At 37.2% G+C, this 17,849-nt stretch overlaps 1 protein-coding gene across 8 annotated transcripts in view; it reads right to left on the reverse strand.

The window, feature by feature from the left end:
- Positions 1–17,849, reverse strand: part of DAPK1 (death associated protein kinase 1) — a 232,659-nt gene that overhangs the window by 41,986 nt on the left and 172,824 nt on the right. For all 8 annotated transcript variants that reach the window (XM_072596956.1, XM_072596954.1, XM_072596958.1 and 5 more), the window contains 5 exons: positions 17,066–17,164; positions 15,841–16,038; positions 14,046–14,243; positions 7,289–7,387; positions 387–464 (listed from right to left, as the gene is read on the reverse strand). In XM_072596956.1, the coding sequence (XP_072453057.1) occupies positions 387–464; positions 7,289–7,387; positions 14,046–14,243; positions 15,841–16,038; positions 17,066–17,164 (672 nt within the window). The remainder of the gene's footprint in view (positions 1–386; positions 465–7,288; positions 7,388–14,045; positions 14,244–15,840; positions 16,039–17,065; positions 17,165–17,849) is intronic.

Below are 17,849 nucleotides of genomic sequence, written 5' to 3' on the forward strand. Positions count from 1 at the left end.
AGGCCCCTAGCCACCTTGTCAACAGTTTAACTAATGTGAGGTTAGAAGGACCTGAGTTCAGATCTGGGCTCGAACACTTAGCTGTGTGAGCCTGGGCAAGTTGTTTAACCCCAATTGCCTCTAAACACCCCTCTCCCCCACAAAAAACCAATTTAACTAATGGATGAGATTCTGCACCAGGGAGTTCCTCACACTGATAAAATTACACATCAGTATCAAAACCAAGAAATAAACAACAAATGGAATGACAAGCAAAAAGGAAGAGATGACTCCCAGCAGTTGGTAGTATTCTTGAAATATCACTTTGGTCAGCTGTTTTCCCTGATAAAAGAGTAAGGATAGGTAATAGTGTAGTATCACTGCAGAAGATAAAGAGAATTTCCCACCTTTCTGAGTCTTGAAAGAAGACTGACCACATGTTCATGTTGCTCTGCCCTTGCAAGGTCTTCAGCAGTTTTCCCATCCTGTGAAATACAAACAAATTGCTAAAATACTATTCTTTTCTCTGCAACTGAAAGATACATGTTTCACTTGTCAATTCTCGTCTGGGGCATTAATAGACCAAGTGTCACCAGAAACAAATGGATTTGGGGCAGGAAGCTACTAAGATTGTTTTTCTCCCAGGATTCCCTGTTTTACTGAACTTGGACAGGACAACTTAGACTCTCCAGGTACTGGGCTAAGTGCTGGGGACACTGAAAAAAGCAAAAAGAACTCTGCTCTTAAGGAGCGCACAGGAAAAAACAATGCCTCGAATATAGTTTGGACCTCCAAGCATTAACCAAAGCTCATTTCTTTCTTTAGAAGGCTCATTATTCCAGGTTTTAAACCTCCCATTGTAAGGACTGTCATTAGATACAGAATTAGTTACCATAAACAAATGCCTTAAAAACCACAAAAGAATATAAAGTATAAAATACCTAATACATACCAATGTTACACATGTTACACTATACTATACTATACTATATTATATAACATGTAATGTTATATTAATTAATTAATTAATTAATGTTATATTAATATTTACTGTTACATTGCTACATAATACAATGTAATATAATGCAATATAACACAATGTAATACAACTATGATATAATGACAGTCCATCAACAAGCAATTATTAAGTGCTTACTATGTGCCAGGCACTGTGCCAAATGCTGGAGATACACAAAGCAAGGCAAATACAAGATCCTACCTGGCCTCAAGAAGCTCCCATTCTAAAGGTGGCTACCAGGTTAGCACACAGAGGAACATTAGCATATAAAGGACAATGAAATGCGGAAGATTTAATTGAGTGGTACATGGATTACTGAGAGTTCAAAGAGTTTTCATGAAAGTTGTACGTTAAGGAGCCTCAGTGAGCATCAGGGAGAAATAAAGCGGTCTCTAGCACTTTGCTCCTGACATTAACTGAACAAGTTACCCAAGTAAGCCATTTAACACAAGATCAGCCCCCTTCTGTTATTCTAAATGACTACATTAATGTTTCTGTCCGGCACAGGTTTTGTGCATCAGTTCAGGAATTATTTCAGTTCACAAGATTCATTTATTAAATTGCCTTTTCTACTTTACTAATGGTATTTTGTGCCACCTGACAAAATTAATCTACCTTCAAAAACTAACCAGTTTATTTACTGGATCAAGGTTATTACTGATTTTTTAAGAGCAGTGATTTGGTACTAAAAGGGAACCTAAAAAGGAGTTAGTAGACACATTAAGTGTAAGTAACTGGGAGGGGGTGTGTATAGGACTTGGAAGGCTTCCACAGAGAAGGTTGGGGTGACAGTTCAATATGGTGATAGCCTGGTATCAATGAAAATGTCTACACAGATAAAGATATAAAGCAACTTCCAAATAAAATTAAAAAAAAAAGCAAAACACTCTCTGCACTTTGGGCTTTAAGCTTATCTTTGGAGGAAGGAAGCTATTGTCTAGTTCTAAGATTTTATTCTGGCTCCTCTGTCAATGTCTAGCCATAATAACTACAGTCTTAAATATAGCCAGGTAAATGGTGACTCACCTTTGTGACTTTGGACACTAGCTAATTGCCACATTTATTTGCAGTGGGCCTAGCAGAGCTCCAGGAAGATGGGGTGGTAGGGACAAATTGAGGCAGAACAAAGAACACTTTTAGTTTACCCCTGGGAACATGTAGACTGGACTATGGTTCCTAGATGAGTCACAAAAGCTGTTCCCTTTGGACAGAGATAATTCAGGACCATGTGGGGCTATTAAGTTTCTCAACCCAGAATTGCTTCTAGGTTCAATTTTAACAAATCCAACTCCACTTCCTTAAAGAACTGGACCTTTGGTTATAGGGTTAAGAATGATGATGATGATGATGATGATGATGATGATGATGATGATGATGATGATGGCTAACATTTGTAGAGTACTTTAAGGTCTGCAAAGCATTTTATACAGATTATCTCACTTAATCCTCAAAACAACTTTGGAAAGGAGGTGCTATTGTTCCTATTTTACAGATAAGGAAACTAAGGGCAGGCAGTGGTTAAGTGGCTTACTCTGGGTCACAAAACTATTAAGTGTCTGAGGCAGCATTTGAGCTCAGGTCTTCTTGACTTGAAGTCCAGCATTTTATGCATTACAATACCTAGCCCCTTCTGCCTTCACTTACAGTAGGAATGATAAGACCGGTATGATTCAGTTCCTCCAGTACCAATTCTACTCATTTACAATTGGATAAGGTCTCCCATTTAGGGGTGAGAGAGAGGTAGTGATTAAGAATTTATATAGCACACTACGTGCCAGGAGCTGTGTAAACACGTTGATAATATCATCTCATTTGATCCTCACAGTAACTCTTCAAGAATGGTGCAGTTATTCCCATTTTACAGTTGAGGACACTGAGGCAAATGCAAATAGCAGTTACATGACTTGCCCAGGGTTACACAGCTAGTAAATGTCTGAGACCATCTTTGAACTCATCTTTCTAACTCTAGGTCCATCACTCTATCTATTGAGTTACCCAGCTGTCACTGAGCCACCTAGCAGTCACTTAGAGTATCAACAGCCAAGTTTGGGTTTACAGATGGCTTAAAAACTAATTCCTTCCTCTTTTCTGTTACTCTGACCTTGTCACTTAAGAAGTAGACATGGGCATGAAGGACTGAGGAATATTATCTATGGGTTTCCATGGCTAAAGAATTGATCACCACATAGCTAACCTACTGGTGATATGCTTCTCTATACTTAACTAAACTGATGCTTGGAAAGGTAAGCCTGAGGACAGGCCCATTCTCAGACTTCCTAACAAGGTAGAACCTTCTAGAACTCAAGCTCTGTGGGCATTTTAGACCCTACAGTCACTTTCACACTGTGAGGCAGCATGAAAATAGGACCTCGTGGAGAGTGATTTTCTCAACTTCATAAAATATATCCATCAATCATTTTCTTAAGATAATGTGAGTATTTTGGACAAGAGGAAAAAACAAAACACTCCAAATTTTCATCTCCTGTGTCTGCACTGCTTCTTTATCTGGAAGAATTCCATTGATAAAAAGTCCACAACGAGGTATACAAACCTGGAGTGTGGAACTAAAAATTATCAAATCAATAATAAGTTGTTCTTTTTTTCCTAGGATTTTATGGCATACTTTTGAGCCAACATATTGTTTTCTTATAAGTGTTTAGAGATGTATTGATACAAGATTTGAATGCTGTATATAAGTTATGCAAATATATACGTGGAGGGATGTTGGTGTTTCACATATTTTGGTAATAGATATCCATGCTTAGTATGCAAAGTAGGGAAATGATTTAAAAAAAAAAAGTCCCATCCACATATGCCCAAATATTATACTTGCATTTTTTGTCATAGCAAAGAACAATAATAAAGGAGAGATCTAAACCTTTCTTTAAAAAGAAATGTGTATCGATGTCTCTGGTCTTTACATCACTACTGTTTCCCCAATGTATTTACAATATTCAGTTTCAATCATTTTGCTGCTCTTTCCATTTACATTGTTGTCTTTGTGTATACTTTTTTTTTCTGGTTCTGCTTAATTTGCTTTTCATCTGTTCATTTTAGTGTTTCAACACTTGGCTGTATTCATAAATCATTAATTCTTACACAACTACATTATTCCATTAAATTTATGTATCACACCTTATTCAGGTATTCCTCAATTTCTTTTAAAGAAAGGCTTAAACGGGCTTGTGCCTGAGAGAAACCAGTTGAAGTCCTTAGTTAATGAAGGATTTATGTGCCAATGTGAAGTGGCAGAGCCACTGATGATGGCTACAGAGGATACGAGCTTTTCTGAATTACTCTGTTTTGGTATAATTGGTCTGCTAATTGAATTCATGCCATCAAGGTTTTTTAAAGGTTTTTTGGAATCCTGATCTAAGTATGCTCATCTCCTTTTCAAAATAATTAAGATATTGTTTCTGTTATCTGTTTCATTCTTAGGTATCATTTCTGCAGTTTGCATTAAGTGAAGATCATCTTTTTCTCTGTCTCTAATCGAATGAAATAATATGGCATTTAGCACAATGCCTGGTAAAAAGTAGGTGCTTAATAAATTAAGCAGCAAATGTAATTTTGAATAGAATTTACATAAGGTCTGCCTGAAAATGGGAAAAATAGCGTATCATCATGATGCCTATTATCACTCCCTTCATCCAACAAAAGATTTTTAATGAATGACCCCAGTGTCTTCCTGCTTCTGATTCTAGTAGTTTCTCACTTTCATCCCTTTGTCTAATTCAGAGTGAAAGACAAAGTTTTACGTTAATACTGCCTTACACTGGTCAGGAAAATGTTGCTCTGTGATTTGAAATTAAGGACATCATTGAAAAAGCAGTAGGTGATTTCAGATAAAGCAAAGGCAAAAACAGACCCAATTAAAAGAGATAATCAGAAAAACGACATTTTGCTAAAAGGTCCCATAGACAATGAAGTAGTATCAAAAAATTTTATAGCAGGTTCTCTGAGAAAGGCTTAATTTCTAAAATAAATACTGAATATAAAACTGAGTCAAATTTATAAAAATACCAATTGATAACTGTCAAAGTTTATGAACAGGCAGCTTTCAGAAGAAGAAACCAACATAACCATACCAATCATACTCACATGAAAAAGAGTTCTAAATCACTATTGATTAGAGAAATGCAAACTAAAACAACCCTGAGGTGCCACCTCACACCTATCAGAAATGACAAATACTGGAGGGATTGAGAAAAAAACGGGTACACTAATAAATAAACTGTTGGTAGAATTATGAACGAGCCCAATCATTCTGGAGAACAATATGGAACCATGCCCAAAGGGCTAGAAAACTGTGCATACCCTCTAACCCAGCAATACTACCACTAGGTTTACATCCCAAAGAGATCAAAGAAAAAGGAAAAGGACCTGTATGTCCAAAAATATTTATAGCAGCTCTTTTTATGATGGCAAAAAATTGGAAATTGAGGTGATACTTATCAATTGAAGAATTGTTGCATATGACTGAGATAAAGTACTATTGTGCTTTAATAAACGACAAGGAGGGTGGTTTCAAAAAAAAATCATGGAAAGAACTACATGAGCCGAGGCAAAATGAAGTGAGAAGAATCAGGAGATCATAATATACGCAATGTTGTAATGATGATCAGCTGTGAAAGACTTGGCTACTCTGATCAATACAATGATCCAAGACAATTCCAAAGGACCCATGATGAAAAATGCTATCCACCTCCAGAGAGAGAACAGATGAACTCTGAATACAAATCAAAGCAAAATTTTCTCTCTCTCTCTCTCTCTCTCTCTTCTTGCTTTTTTGTGATATGGCTAAGAAAAATATGTTTTGCATGATTTCACATATATAATTGATATAATTTTGCTTGCCTTCTCAAGCTGGTAGGAGAGGTATGGGAGGGAGATAATTTGGAACTCAAAAATTTAAAAAGAAACTAAGTTAATAATAAATAATAAATATATTTTTAAGAAAAAAGCAAAAGCAATAGGAATCCTTTCATGTGAATATTTAGATACACATTTAATGTGTGTGGAAATTTTAAAACTTTGGGGGGAAGCATCATCTGCACTGAAGCATTTATAGCAGGTAAGTCACTGGCATTTGTTTTGATGTATATTATCCTGTTGTGGTACCAGAACATGAAGGATTCACTACTTTCTTTATTGTCCTTCATGTCCAGCTAGTCATCATGGCAGTTTCCAGTAGGGCCACACCACCACGTCTGCTTCTTACATTCAGAGGAACAGTGTCATCATACTGACTGGTTGGATACCCCAATCAAATAGTATTGCTAGAATTCAACTGGCTACTACCTCAGGGTTCCTGCCAGGACTTCATTACTACCATAGTTAGGATTGCTAGATGGCACAGTAGATACAACATGGAGCCAGGAGTCAGGAAAACCTGAGTACAAATGTGATCTTAGACACATACTAGCTGTGTGACCTTGGACAAGTCTATTGGCCTCAGTTTCTTCATCTGTAAAATGAGGATAATAATGGCAATTATTTCCCAGGGTTATTAGGATCAAATGAGAGAATAATTGTAAAGCTTTTAGCACAGTGCCCGGCCCAAAGTAAGTGAGCATCACATAAGTGTTAAATATTATTATAATTAGTATTAGTTAAGGGCACAGAGCTAGCACACCTTCCATATACCACCATGGCCGATGCTTCCTTACTTTCCCACTGTTCTCTTACATCCTTCCTCGCTCCAGGACACGTGCAGTGGCTTTGAGGGGACGGTTGTTGTTTTTATCATTTTGTTATGGACTGTAAAGTTGTAATTTCCCAAGTACAGAAAATGGGACACATGCCAGTTGGCTCCTGAAGCCAGAGTCATGACACCAACCAGTCTGGCAGGTAAAATACAATAATTGCTGCAAGGTTCACCTGCATGCGAGCTTCCCATTCACTAACTCAAATAAAGAGGGTTTGAACAGTCATTGTCATTGTGGTAAAAGGCAAGCATTCAAAACACAAAAATATCCAGGCTAATAAAAATTTAAGGGTTACCACCTAATATGTGGAGCAAAAATGACTAAGAAACAGTAGTAGTTCTTAACAGATCTAAGCTGTTGAACTGTGAAGCAGATAGAACATTAACTAGACAATAAACTGGTTTTGTGGGGGCAGATATCTATCTACTCATTGGAGAAGTTTAAAGCTTAATATTGGCTTGTCTGCTTCAGAATGTAGTTGCCAAGCAATGCCTTTCCCTTACCCACTTGAGGCATCAGGAATTTTCAAAGATTTCCCATTGTCAAAAGGAAAAGGAGCCAAGGACACACAGATGATACTTACAGACGTTAAAGCTTCCACATTAGCACCAGAGAGACAAAGGTATCGGACTACTTCTAGAATTCCGTTATTGGCTGCCAGATGTAGAGGGGTTCGGCCATACTAAGAAAGGGAAAAAAAATCCAAATCATTTATTGGTTACTTGTGATCATTTAGTAGCCACCATGGGTGGCAACTTCATAGAAAATCACAGTTTGGGAACTAGAAATAAATAAATAAAATGCAGTTTTTGTCTTGAAGGATTTCACTACCTAACAAGGGAGGCAACACAGGGAGAACATTTTTTTCCGGTTTTTTCTTCCACAGATTAAACAGGTTAATCAGCCCCCCTCACTCAAATCAAAGTCAACTGCAAGTCATGTCATCCTCTCCCTCATGTCACCGTCTTCTTTGAGAACAAAAGACAAACACTACAACAGATAGGTTAATTCAAATCAGAACAAAGAAGGATGGATAAATGCAGATCCCTACTCTGACCAAATGATGCATGACTCATGAAATGTGTGCTTTGTCTTCACGCTCTTCTCTGTGTTCAACCTTCTTTGATTTTCCTATGTTCAGTTGTTTCAGTCACATCCAACTCTCTGTGACCTCCTTCTTGGGATTTTCTTGAAAAAGATATCAAACTGGTTTACCAGTTCCTTCTTTAGCCCATTATACAGATGAGGAAACTGAGGCAAACAGGGCCAAATGACTTTCCCAGGGTCACACATCTAGCATCTTGAGGCTGGATTGGAACTCAGGAAGATTCTTCCTTGATGCCAGGTCCAGCACTATCTATTATGCTACCTAGCTGCCCACATAGTTCCCTATAGTCGTAATTCAGTACTCCACAGATTCCTCACTAGCCATAAAAGTCCCAACTGGCACCAAGTTGATCAATAAAGTCAATCGAAGTTTGAACACTATGACTGTGAAACCAGAGTCACCATGTAATTCAAGAGTGGTTCTCTACTGAGAAATAAAGAAACATTACGTCAGCCAAATCTCTGTAACTTAAAGTCTTAGAAATCCATAGTCACACAGTCAAAATATGTATCAGAGGTGGGTGAGGTCTTTAAGGCATCATGGCCATTGCCACTGGTTCTTTCTCTCCCCGAGGTGTCAAATACGTACCAGATTAAAATGTAATTGAGGAATATTTAACAAAATAAAGAAAAATACAATAAAGTATAGAGAGCATTACATTTTGAAAGCAAGTCAGCATGCCATCCGCAGGAATCCTTCTGTACAGATTAGCAGCCCTGGCCTCTATTCTGAATTTGGCACTACTGGCCTGTACCATGGTTGCCTTCATATTTTCAATAAGAGAGTAAGATTCAGCAGGTAGGAATCCCTACCAAAGGCAAGGAGAATAACACTGATAGCACAAAAGTCTCTTCATCAAGTTGAAAGTACGTGTGTTGCCTTGCAAAGTTTAGAATACATTCTAGGATAAAGATAAAGAAATGTCAGGGGACATAAAGAAACCTCCAGTGACAGGCACCCCAGCACGATGAGCAAACATATATGAACACACTCATACATACCTGTATAGATATGTTTACATACAACATATGTATGTATATATACAAACACACAGGCATGTGTGCATGCATATATACACACAAATATGTGTCTACATTCACAAACACATGCACATGTTTTTGTGTGTATTTGTATATGTGTATGTATGTGAGCATATATATATGATGTATGATATATATGTGTATATATGTGTGTGTGAACCTGGGCAAATCATTTAATCCTGCTTGCCTCAGTTTGCCATCTGTAAAATGAGCTAAGGAAGGAATTAGCAAACTATCTATACATAAACATACATATACACATGCACATACATACACACATACATCTTTCTCTTTCTCTAGACTGTGCCTACTGTTGAAACCAATATTTTATTAAAACCCTACTTTCTCAAGCTTTGGAGTTAATTTCAACCCAGCGAATTCTCTTCATTAATCTCCATAAATCTATCTTTTCCTAGCCCCAATATAGGAAGGAATTTGTGAAATACACACACACACACACACACACACACACACACACACACATTTGTGACAGTAGCAAGAATGAACAGCAAGAGGTGCAGAGCACTGAGGATGTGAGTTTCAGTAGGGAAGGGGTCAGAGTACATTCTAATGTCCTGAAGGATTGGACTATATTTGTGTTTCTTCAAAACTCAATTTCAATTTTGTAGGTGAGTCTTCTTGCTAGAGGAAGTAAATGTGCTTCAAAGATGCCTCACTATTTCCCTAGTTTTTTGTTGTTATTTTGTAATTTTATCTGTGTAGAGAACCTCTAGTTGAGAAACTGACTGTATTGATGCATACAGCAATTCATCTCAGTCCTAGAGAGTTCCTTCAGACATTGAGAGGGGAAATGACTCATCCATGGTCATACAGCCCAGAGATGTCAGAGGTCAGCCCTCTAACTATTACACTACATTGGTATTGACTTACTAGTGAGAGTTAAGTATTGAATGAAAAAAAAATGAAGAAATATCTCAAGGGAGAAAAAAGGTGCAAAGAATCTGAAGGAGCAGCTCCTAAACTTATATGAGGAGATTGGAGGGTAGAAGAAGGTTGCACAATACATAAGGAAGGAAGAACTAAATGTTTGTAGCTACATAATGGGTTCTAAAGAGCATGACTGAGTCCTTTGAAGAGAAAGCATCATCTCATGGTTCATAGAATAATGATGGAGAGATGCCAGGAGGATCTATGAAGAAATGACATCAAGCACCAATCACTGGAAGAGGAGATGATGAACCCTGGAGTCATTACCGAAATCTGTGCCAACCTGAAATTAATAATAGAGAGGCATGCTGCCCTCCCTTGGTGTGGATCTGAGATATGTCTGACTTCTTAAACTTGAAAACCAGTATTCACTTGTGGCAATCAGATTGAAGTTAGAAAGCATCTCTATATAGCCTAAAATCCTGGATCAGAAACTGAAGCTCTAGAGAAATATAGTTAATCTTTCACAACACGACTATTATGGAGGTGCATAACTACACATCTATAACCTATACTGAATTGCTTGCCTTCTCAATGAGGGTATGTGGAGAGGGAAGAAGGAAGAGAATCTGGAACTCAGTTTTCAAAACAAATGTTAAAAAACTGTTTTAACATGCAACTGGGAAATAAGACATACAGGCAATGGGGTACAGAAATCTATCTTGCCCGTCAAGAAGGGGAAGAGGATGGGGGAGGAATAATAAAAGTGAGGGTAGATTGGGGGAAGGAATAATCAGAATTTATGCCATCTCAGGGTAGGGGGAGGGGAGAGATAGGGAGAAATTTGGAACTCAACATCTTGTGGAAAAGAATGTTGAAAACTAAAAATAAATCAATTTTTTTAAAAAAAGATGAAATTTAAAAAAGAAAAGAAATTGAAGCTCTTAGGGAAACTATCAACCACAGCATCATAGATCTAAGACTGGAAGAGATCTCACAGGTCATCTCTAGTGCAACTCTCTCATTTTACATATGGGGAAACTGAGGCCAAAAGAGGTTAAGTGACTTGCCCAACATTACATGTAGCTATCTGTGGAAGATATTTACTTTAAAAAGGATGGATATGCAAACGAAGAGTTTATTAAGAAGACTGTTCACGATGCAAGGTGGAATAAGCAGAAGCAGGAGAATATTGTGCATAGTAACAGCAACATTGTAATGAGGATCAGCTGTGAAAAGTTTAGCTAGTTATGTCTGTTTTAACTTTCACAATAACCTCTATGGTCTATACCTTGTTACCTTGTTGAGTTCATAATTCTCCCTGCAGCCATATTTGTGAAAGGTATCTGATTTGGTATTCTACTAATTATTTATGGTGTAATATTTTATTTTCAGGACACCTATCCATTTGGAAAATATTGTAATATATAAGATGTTGGTTTAATCTTAATTTCTGATAAATTTACTTTCCAATTTTCCAGCAGTTTTTGTGAAAGACGGAATTCTCTTATGTTTTGGGGTTTATTAAATATTGAGCTACTCTGATTGTTTCCTTTTCTTGCTTTATCTAGTTTGTTTCACTGAATTTTTCTGTCTAGTACTAAATACTGATGATAACTGAATGCAGTTTGAGGTACAGTAAATCTATTATTCCTTCTCATACATTTTTTTGTTTTGTTTTGCTTTTCCTTCAGATCTGCGAAGTTCTGTTCTTCCAACTAATCTTTCTTATTACTTTCTCTAATGGAATGGAAGTGTAGCATAACGGAGAGACACACACTGGTTATATGACCCTTGGCCATTCACTTCATTGCTCTGTGCCATAAGCAAAATAAGGTACTGGGAATGTGGTAACATGCATTGGTAAAGGAAGTTTGTGATCTCAGGAGGAAATGAAACCACATTTCTGGTCCATATCTAGTCAGTACTCCTAACCTATTCTAAAAAAATCAACCCATCTGTTATAGTTTTATTATGACATTAGAGTATAAAATTATATAATTTAAATTACTATAACTATATTATGCATTTTTTAGTACAGCACTCAATCTGTAAATTAATTTACATAGTATTGGCATGATCCAAGCATGAGCAGTGAATATTTCTCCAAAATATGCTAGTCTTTATTTCTATAGAGAATGTTTTATTATTGTTATTAGGTAAATATTATATGTGTTTTGGTAGATTAATTTCAGGCATTTTGTAGTTTTCTGAATTGAAATTTCTGTTATCATTCACTACTTGTTTTCACTCATACTGTATGTACTTTAGATTCCTTAGTTTAATGAAGTTCTCATTTCCTTCTCTCTGTGACTGTTACTCACACAATGTGCAAGTTTTTTTCCTTTAAAGAAAAGAAAATACAAATACTTCCATACCGCCCCCCCCCCGCCACATACTAATATCCCTATTTATCCTTTCATCTGATTTGGTTTTCTACTAATTATTTATGGTGTAATATATTTTATTTTCAGGACACCCATCCATTTGGAAAATATTATAATATATAAGGTGTTGGTTTAATCTTAATTTCTGATAAATTTGCTTTCCAATTTTGATTTGGATTGTTACAACACCTTCCTTATTTGGTCTCCCTATATCCAGCTTCTCTCCTCTTCAATTCATTCTGCATACACCTTCCAAAATCACTTTTCTAGACCACTAGTCTGACCACTTCATTCTACTGCTCAAGAACCTTCCGTGACTCCTATTAAACTCTAACCTGGAATTGAAAACCCTGCCTCAGCCTATGTTTCCAGGCAATTACACCTATCTCTTCAAATAATCTATGATTAGTACTGGTTCACTGTTCTTCCTTTCTTTATTATTCAAAAAATATGTTTCTTTGTTTTACAAAATACTTGGAGCAAAGGAAAGACATAAGATTTCCTCATGGCCACGTGAACACTCAGTGGGGAAAGCTGATAATAGATAGAACTTAAGTCTTATGATTTACAATTATGTCCTTTATCAAAATAGGGCTGATCATGGGATTACTGGTCTAGGACTTGACAAGAACTCAAAATCCATCAGTCCAGTTTCCTTATTTTGCAGATGAGGGTAGGACAGAGACAGGGGCACGGTTTGTGAAGTCGAATAGAGGCAGAGGTAGTATTTGTCTCCAAGTCTTCTTATTCTGGTTCAGAAACCTATGGCCTTGAGGCCACCTTCTAGGCCCTTAGGTACAGCCTTTTGACTGAGTTCAAGTTTTACAGAACAAATGCTTTTATTAAGGAGATTTGTTCTGTGAAGTTTGAATTCAGTCAAAGGGCCACACTTGATAACCTAAAGGGCCACACTTGAGGACCACATGTAGCCTCAAGGCTGCAGGTTCCCCACCCTTTTCTACTGTATTTTTCACTTAGTTTCTCTGTAGTGTTAAAATTCCTAGAGTATTAACATGCCACCTTAAGCACATTCCCTGATTCCAGTAGGCTGGCTGTAACATCTAATTAAAAACAACAATACCAGGCTTCCCACTGCCAAACTCCCCCAAGCTTGCCCAGACTGCGTGTAGTCAGATGAACTGCCAGCTAGGACCCTGTTTTTCTTCCTTTCGCTTTACTTTCTCCCCCACCACCACGCCCAGACCCAAGAGGAACCTCTAATCGGGTTGTCCAGTTTCCATTGCCTTCCCTTCACCCTGCCCTTACCCAGACTCCAACGAGGCAGAAGCCTATGAAGGGCATCAGAGCTGTACAAAGTACTTGGATAAGCTGGGAGACGGAGGACTAAGAGGGCTTGCCATCTGCCCTCCCACTTCAGCCATCAGTCCTTGTTGCTGTCTCCAGATGCCTAGGCATTGTCATCTTACCAGATGGTGCACCCTGAGGATCTCTAAGCCCTGCCATCTCTCCTGCAGCTGAACCCCTTTTGTTATCTCCGTCAAATGGAGTGAGAGTTCAAGGAGAGCAAGGACTGCCTTCATTTTTCTTTTTGTATCTCCTTGTGCTTACCACATACTTAGTGCTTAATAAATATTTCTTAATCAATCAATCAATTCATGGAAGCACACAATGTATTTTAAAATAAGTCTGGAAGAGCTTGCTATTGTAAGGAATTTTCATTTTCATCCCCAGTGAATTAAAAAAAATTAGTGAAGCAACTTAAAATTATTCTATAATATTTACATTAATTACTAATTAGTTAAAAATTCTTTCACAATTTTATAACATTTTTTGTGCTTTTACATGGATTCTATTTACTTTGCAAAATGGAAGGAAACAGAAAGTTGGCAAAAACCCCAAATCAGTTAAATTTAAATGGCAACCAACACTCATATTGTCATTTTCTCTCCTCTTTACCTTGTTAGTGACATCCACAATACAGTCTGCCTCACACAGTGCCACCACAATGGGTACATTGCCATCTTTGCAGGCCACATGCAGTGGAGTATTTCCATGTCTGTCTTGGAAATCAACAAAACATCCCTGACTGATGAGGGTTTTGATCACTTCCATCTGACATCGTCTTACTGCAAGATGAAGAGCTATGTGTCCGTCCTAAAAATAGACACCACAAATAATGAAAGTTTTCAAATGAATACGGCTAAAATTTCTCACTAATTATTTTCCCTCCATTGGCCCAGTCTCATCAGGGACAGAATCTCACTGCTGTAGGGCTTAAGGAGCAACTTTTGAAAAGAGTAGTGGTAAATTTAAATCAGGAAGCTTGTCAATATTTGCAGGTTAAGCTGCTCATCCGATTTATTTAACATTGTGTTTGGATGATGGGTATACACAGACTGCAGTAAATGACTAATTCAAAGACATATACACAAAAAGTGCTGAGAAAGGAACATAAGTCTAGAAGAGGAAATTGGCCAGTCACATGATGAGAACTACATATTAGAAGGATACCTTGATGTTTACACTGGTAGCCTTAAAATATTAAAAGAACAACAGGATGGCCTCCAGTGCATTAGGGAAATAGATCTTTAATAAGGGACTCTTGGAAAGACATGCATGAGAATTGCACAGGATGAAAAGGTATGGAAGGGCTATGATCTACACCAGTGGAGAGAATACTCAAGTGGAAGAGATCTATCCAGTTAACCACAAAAGTAATGTCTAGGCAGTGGCCTTCGATAACTAGAATATACATTTTAAAACTATCTGTATCAGCACAGCAAAAGTAGTATTTAGTAGTCAAATAATAATTTCTTATCAAATATCTTTAAAAAGTTATAAAATATTAACTCAGCAATCCTCATCATTTTACTAAGGGAAAAGGATGTCGATTTTTTCACTTAACATCAGGAGAAATTGCTCTAGTAATATTAAGAGCCTTCTCGAGCCATTATCGCAAGATGTATGGCAAAAGAGTATGTAAGGGTATAAAAGTCATGTAACATGTCTGATTCTCTAGATTATTGCTTAACACCCTATAAATCTTGCTATACATAGTATCAGAAAAGATCCAATATTTTCACTGTAAAATCTCTCATGTATAGGAGTCTTGGGTTTTTTTTTAATGATTATTGTAACTCTGGACCAAGTAAATGCTTCATAATATGGCAATAACAAAGTTAAAACCATCTGGCCTAACTCTTGCTACATACTCAGTGATAAAATGTTCTCATTTTAAGGAAATGTGCACTACAAATAAATGATGTTAAAATTTCTGAATGAAAAAATAAAGTTCCATTATTTTCAATTTAATTTTTCTGAATGTATCATCTATGAAATAGAAAGTGTCTAAAGTCAATGAACTACTCATCCTAAAAGTGAACAGTATTTGGTCATTTGTTGGTCTAGTGAGATTCATCACTTTGTAGAATATTTATTATTGTTTCTAGTGCCAAAATTAAAAAAAAAGTGAAAATAAAACTAGAAATTTGATGAATTAGGAAGTCTGTTTCATAATAAATGTCAAATGTTAAAAAGAACAAAATAAAAAAAAGAGATGAGTTATTTTTAGGAAAGGTAACAGACATGCTCCTTGGAGCAGAAAACCTTACTCTCTTTAAAAGATTATAGCTTCCTGAATTTGAGTGCATTATTTTAGGAAAAGTAATTTAGGAGAACAAGGAGTTCTGTACCACTCTCATTTGCCACACATAATCTTCCACTAAGTGTGACTCAATCACCCATTACTCACCTTGTCGGTTGCATCAAGGTCAGCCCCATGTTCTGCAAGGCATTCCACAATATCATGATAACCCCTGGCAGAAGCTGTCAAAAGAGGAGTCTCTCCTTCTCTGTTTTTGATGTTCACACTGCAACCAGCCTCACAAAGTGCTTTGGCCACAGAGTAATAGCCATGCCAGGCAGCACAGTGCAGAGGAGTTTCTTCTTCCTGCACAAACGGATGAAGGGTAATAGGAGAGAAAACGAGGCAAGGGAAGATGAAACATATGTTATGTGAGAGTTTCTTCCTCAGTGGCAAAGCAAGCCGACAATGTGGAAGAATAAGAGCTTGCATTGAATATAATTGGATAGTACACGAGTTATCCAGTACTTACTTATCTGTGTAAATACTGTATCTCCCCCTCTTGAGCCCCAAAAATAAGCTCCATGAACAGTTCTTATCTTGTTTTTTTCTATCCCTAGAGACTAGCACAGCACCTTATACTGAGTGGAAATTTATTAAATGCTTGATTGATGAATTTCACTATGAAATAATACAAATCCCCCAGAGAGGTTCCAAATTGTGTACAATGACTGGTTCTCCCTTGTCATTTTTATTTTTTCAAAAACCTAGAACAACTCTACAGATTTCTGAACCTCTTGATTCCACTGTCTTGGCATGTGAGAGACAGATGGTTTGACAGAGCCCGCTGACATTGCCAGTTGAACAATGAAAGTTTAGAAGTTAGTGAATTTCTGCAATTTTTCTTGAAAACCAACTCATTTGCTTAACCCAAGATTCCTAAAATTAGAAGAGTTTTCACTCAGATGATTATACTTCTAACAGTATCTGGTCACAATATTCTCTGATGTACCCATGGAGTCACCTAAGTGTAAATTACTGGGTAACATTCTTCATGCTTTCTGTGAGACAGCAATTACATACTTATAAATACACATGTCCAGGAAGGTAGCTAGTTGTGGGACATACAAAAGGCCGAGGCTTTGATTAACACTATGAATCTCTAAAAAATATTTTTTAGAGAGTTTACAGCTTCAGGTGACCACTATACTCCAGATTATAAAAAAGAGAAGCACATCAGCATGGTTTTTGGCCTTTGGGAACTTACAATCCAAGACAGGAACCATGAGCCAAATAAACATAAAAAGGACTTTTGGTTGGTCTAATTAACAAAAACAGTAAATAAATTCAGAGTGAGATAGTAATATCAGCATGTCAGTTAACAATGACCCACCTTGTCCTGAAAATCTGGATTGGACCCAATGCTACAGAGTAGCTGAACCACATCAACGTGGCCATAGCGAGCTGCTACATGAAGGGCTGTTTCTCCAGACTGGAAAAAAAGAAAACGTAAATCAAAGGTAATATCCCTCAACCTGACATTTAGAGTACCATACATCATTTGGGCATCATAACACTATACGCTTCCTGTACACTTACTCCTGAACATATCTATTTCTAGAAGATTCTCTGTGGTTCTATCAGTAGCCAAACTAATCTACATCATCTAGACTAGTCTCTCCATCTGGGACAGAAATAAAAGGACAGAGCCTACCATCCTGTGGGTAAGGCCATTCATTCATAAGCACTCATTTTATCATGCAAATAATCATCATAGTAGCACCATGCCCTTGGAATATAAGCCTTACAAAGTCTGTCTTTATCTTTCCTTAAATACTGGGGCCATTAGCTAATTTAAAAAATGATACTGGAGTCGTTTGCCATTTCTTTCTCCAGCTCAAATTACAGATGAGGAAACTGAGGCAAACATTTAAGTGACTTGCCTAGGGTCACAAAGCCAGTAAATGTCTGAAGCCAGATTTGAACTCAGGAAGAAGAATTTTCCTGAATCCATGCCTGGCACTCTATCCACTGCACCACCTAACTGCCCAAATAAACTTTAGAGAATCATAAATCAAACTTCCTCATTTTACAGACAAAAAAAGTGAGGCCCAGAGAAGATAAAGGACTTGCCCAAAGGCACATAGCAAACACATAACAGAGCTGGGTACAGAAAA

The sequence above is a fragment of the Notamacropus eugenii genome, chromosome 3 (assembly GCF_028372415.1).
Source record: "Notamacropus eugenii isolate mMacEug1 chromosome 3, mMacEug1.pri_v2, whole genome shotgun sequence".
Lineage (NCBI taxonomy): Eukaryota > Metazoa > Chordata > Mammalia > Diprotodontia > Macropodidae > Notamacropus > Notamacropus eugenii.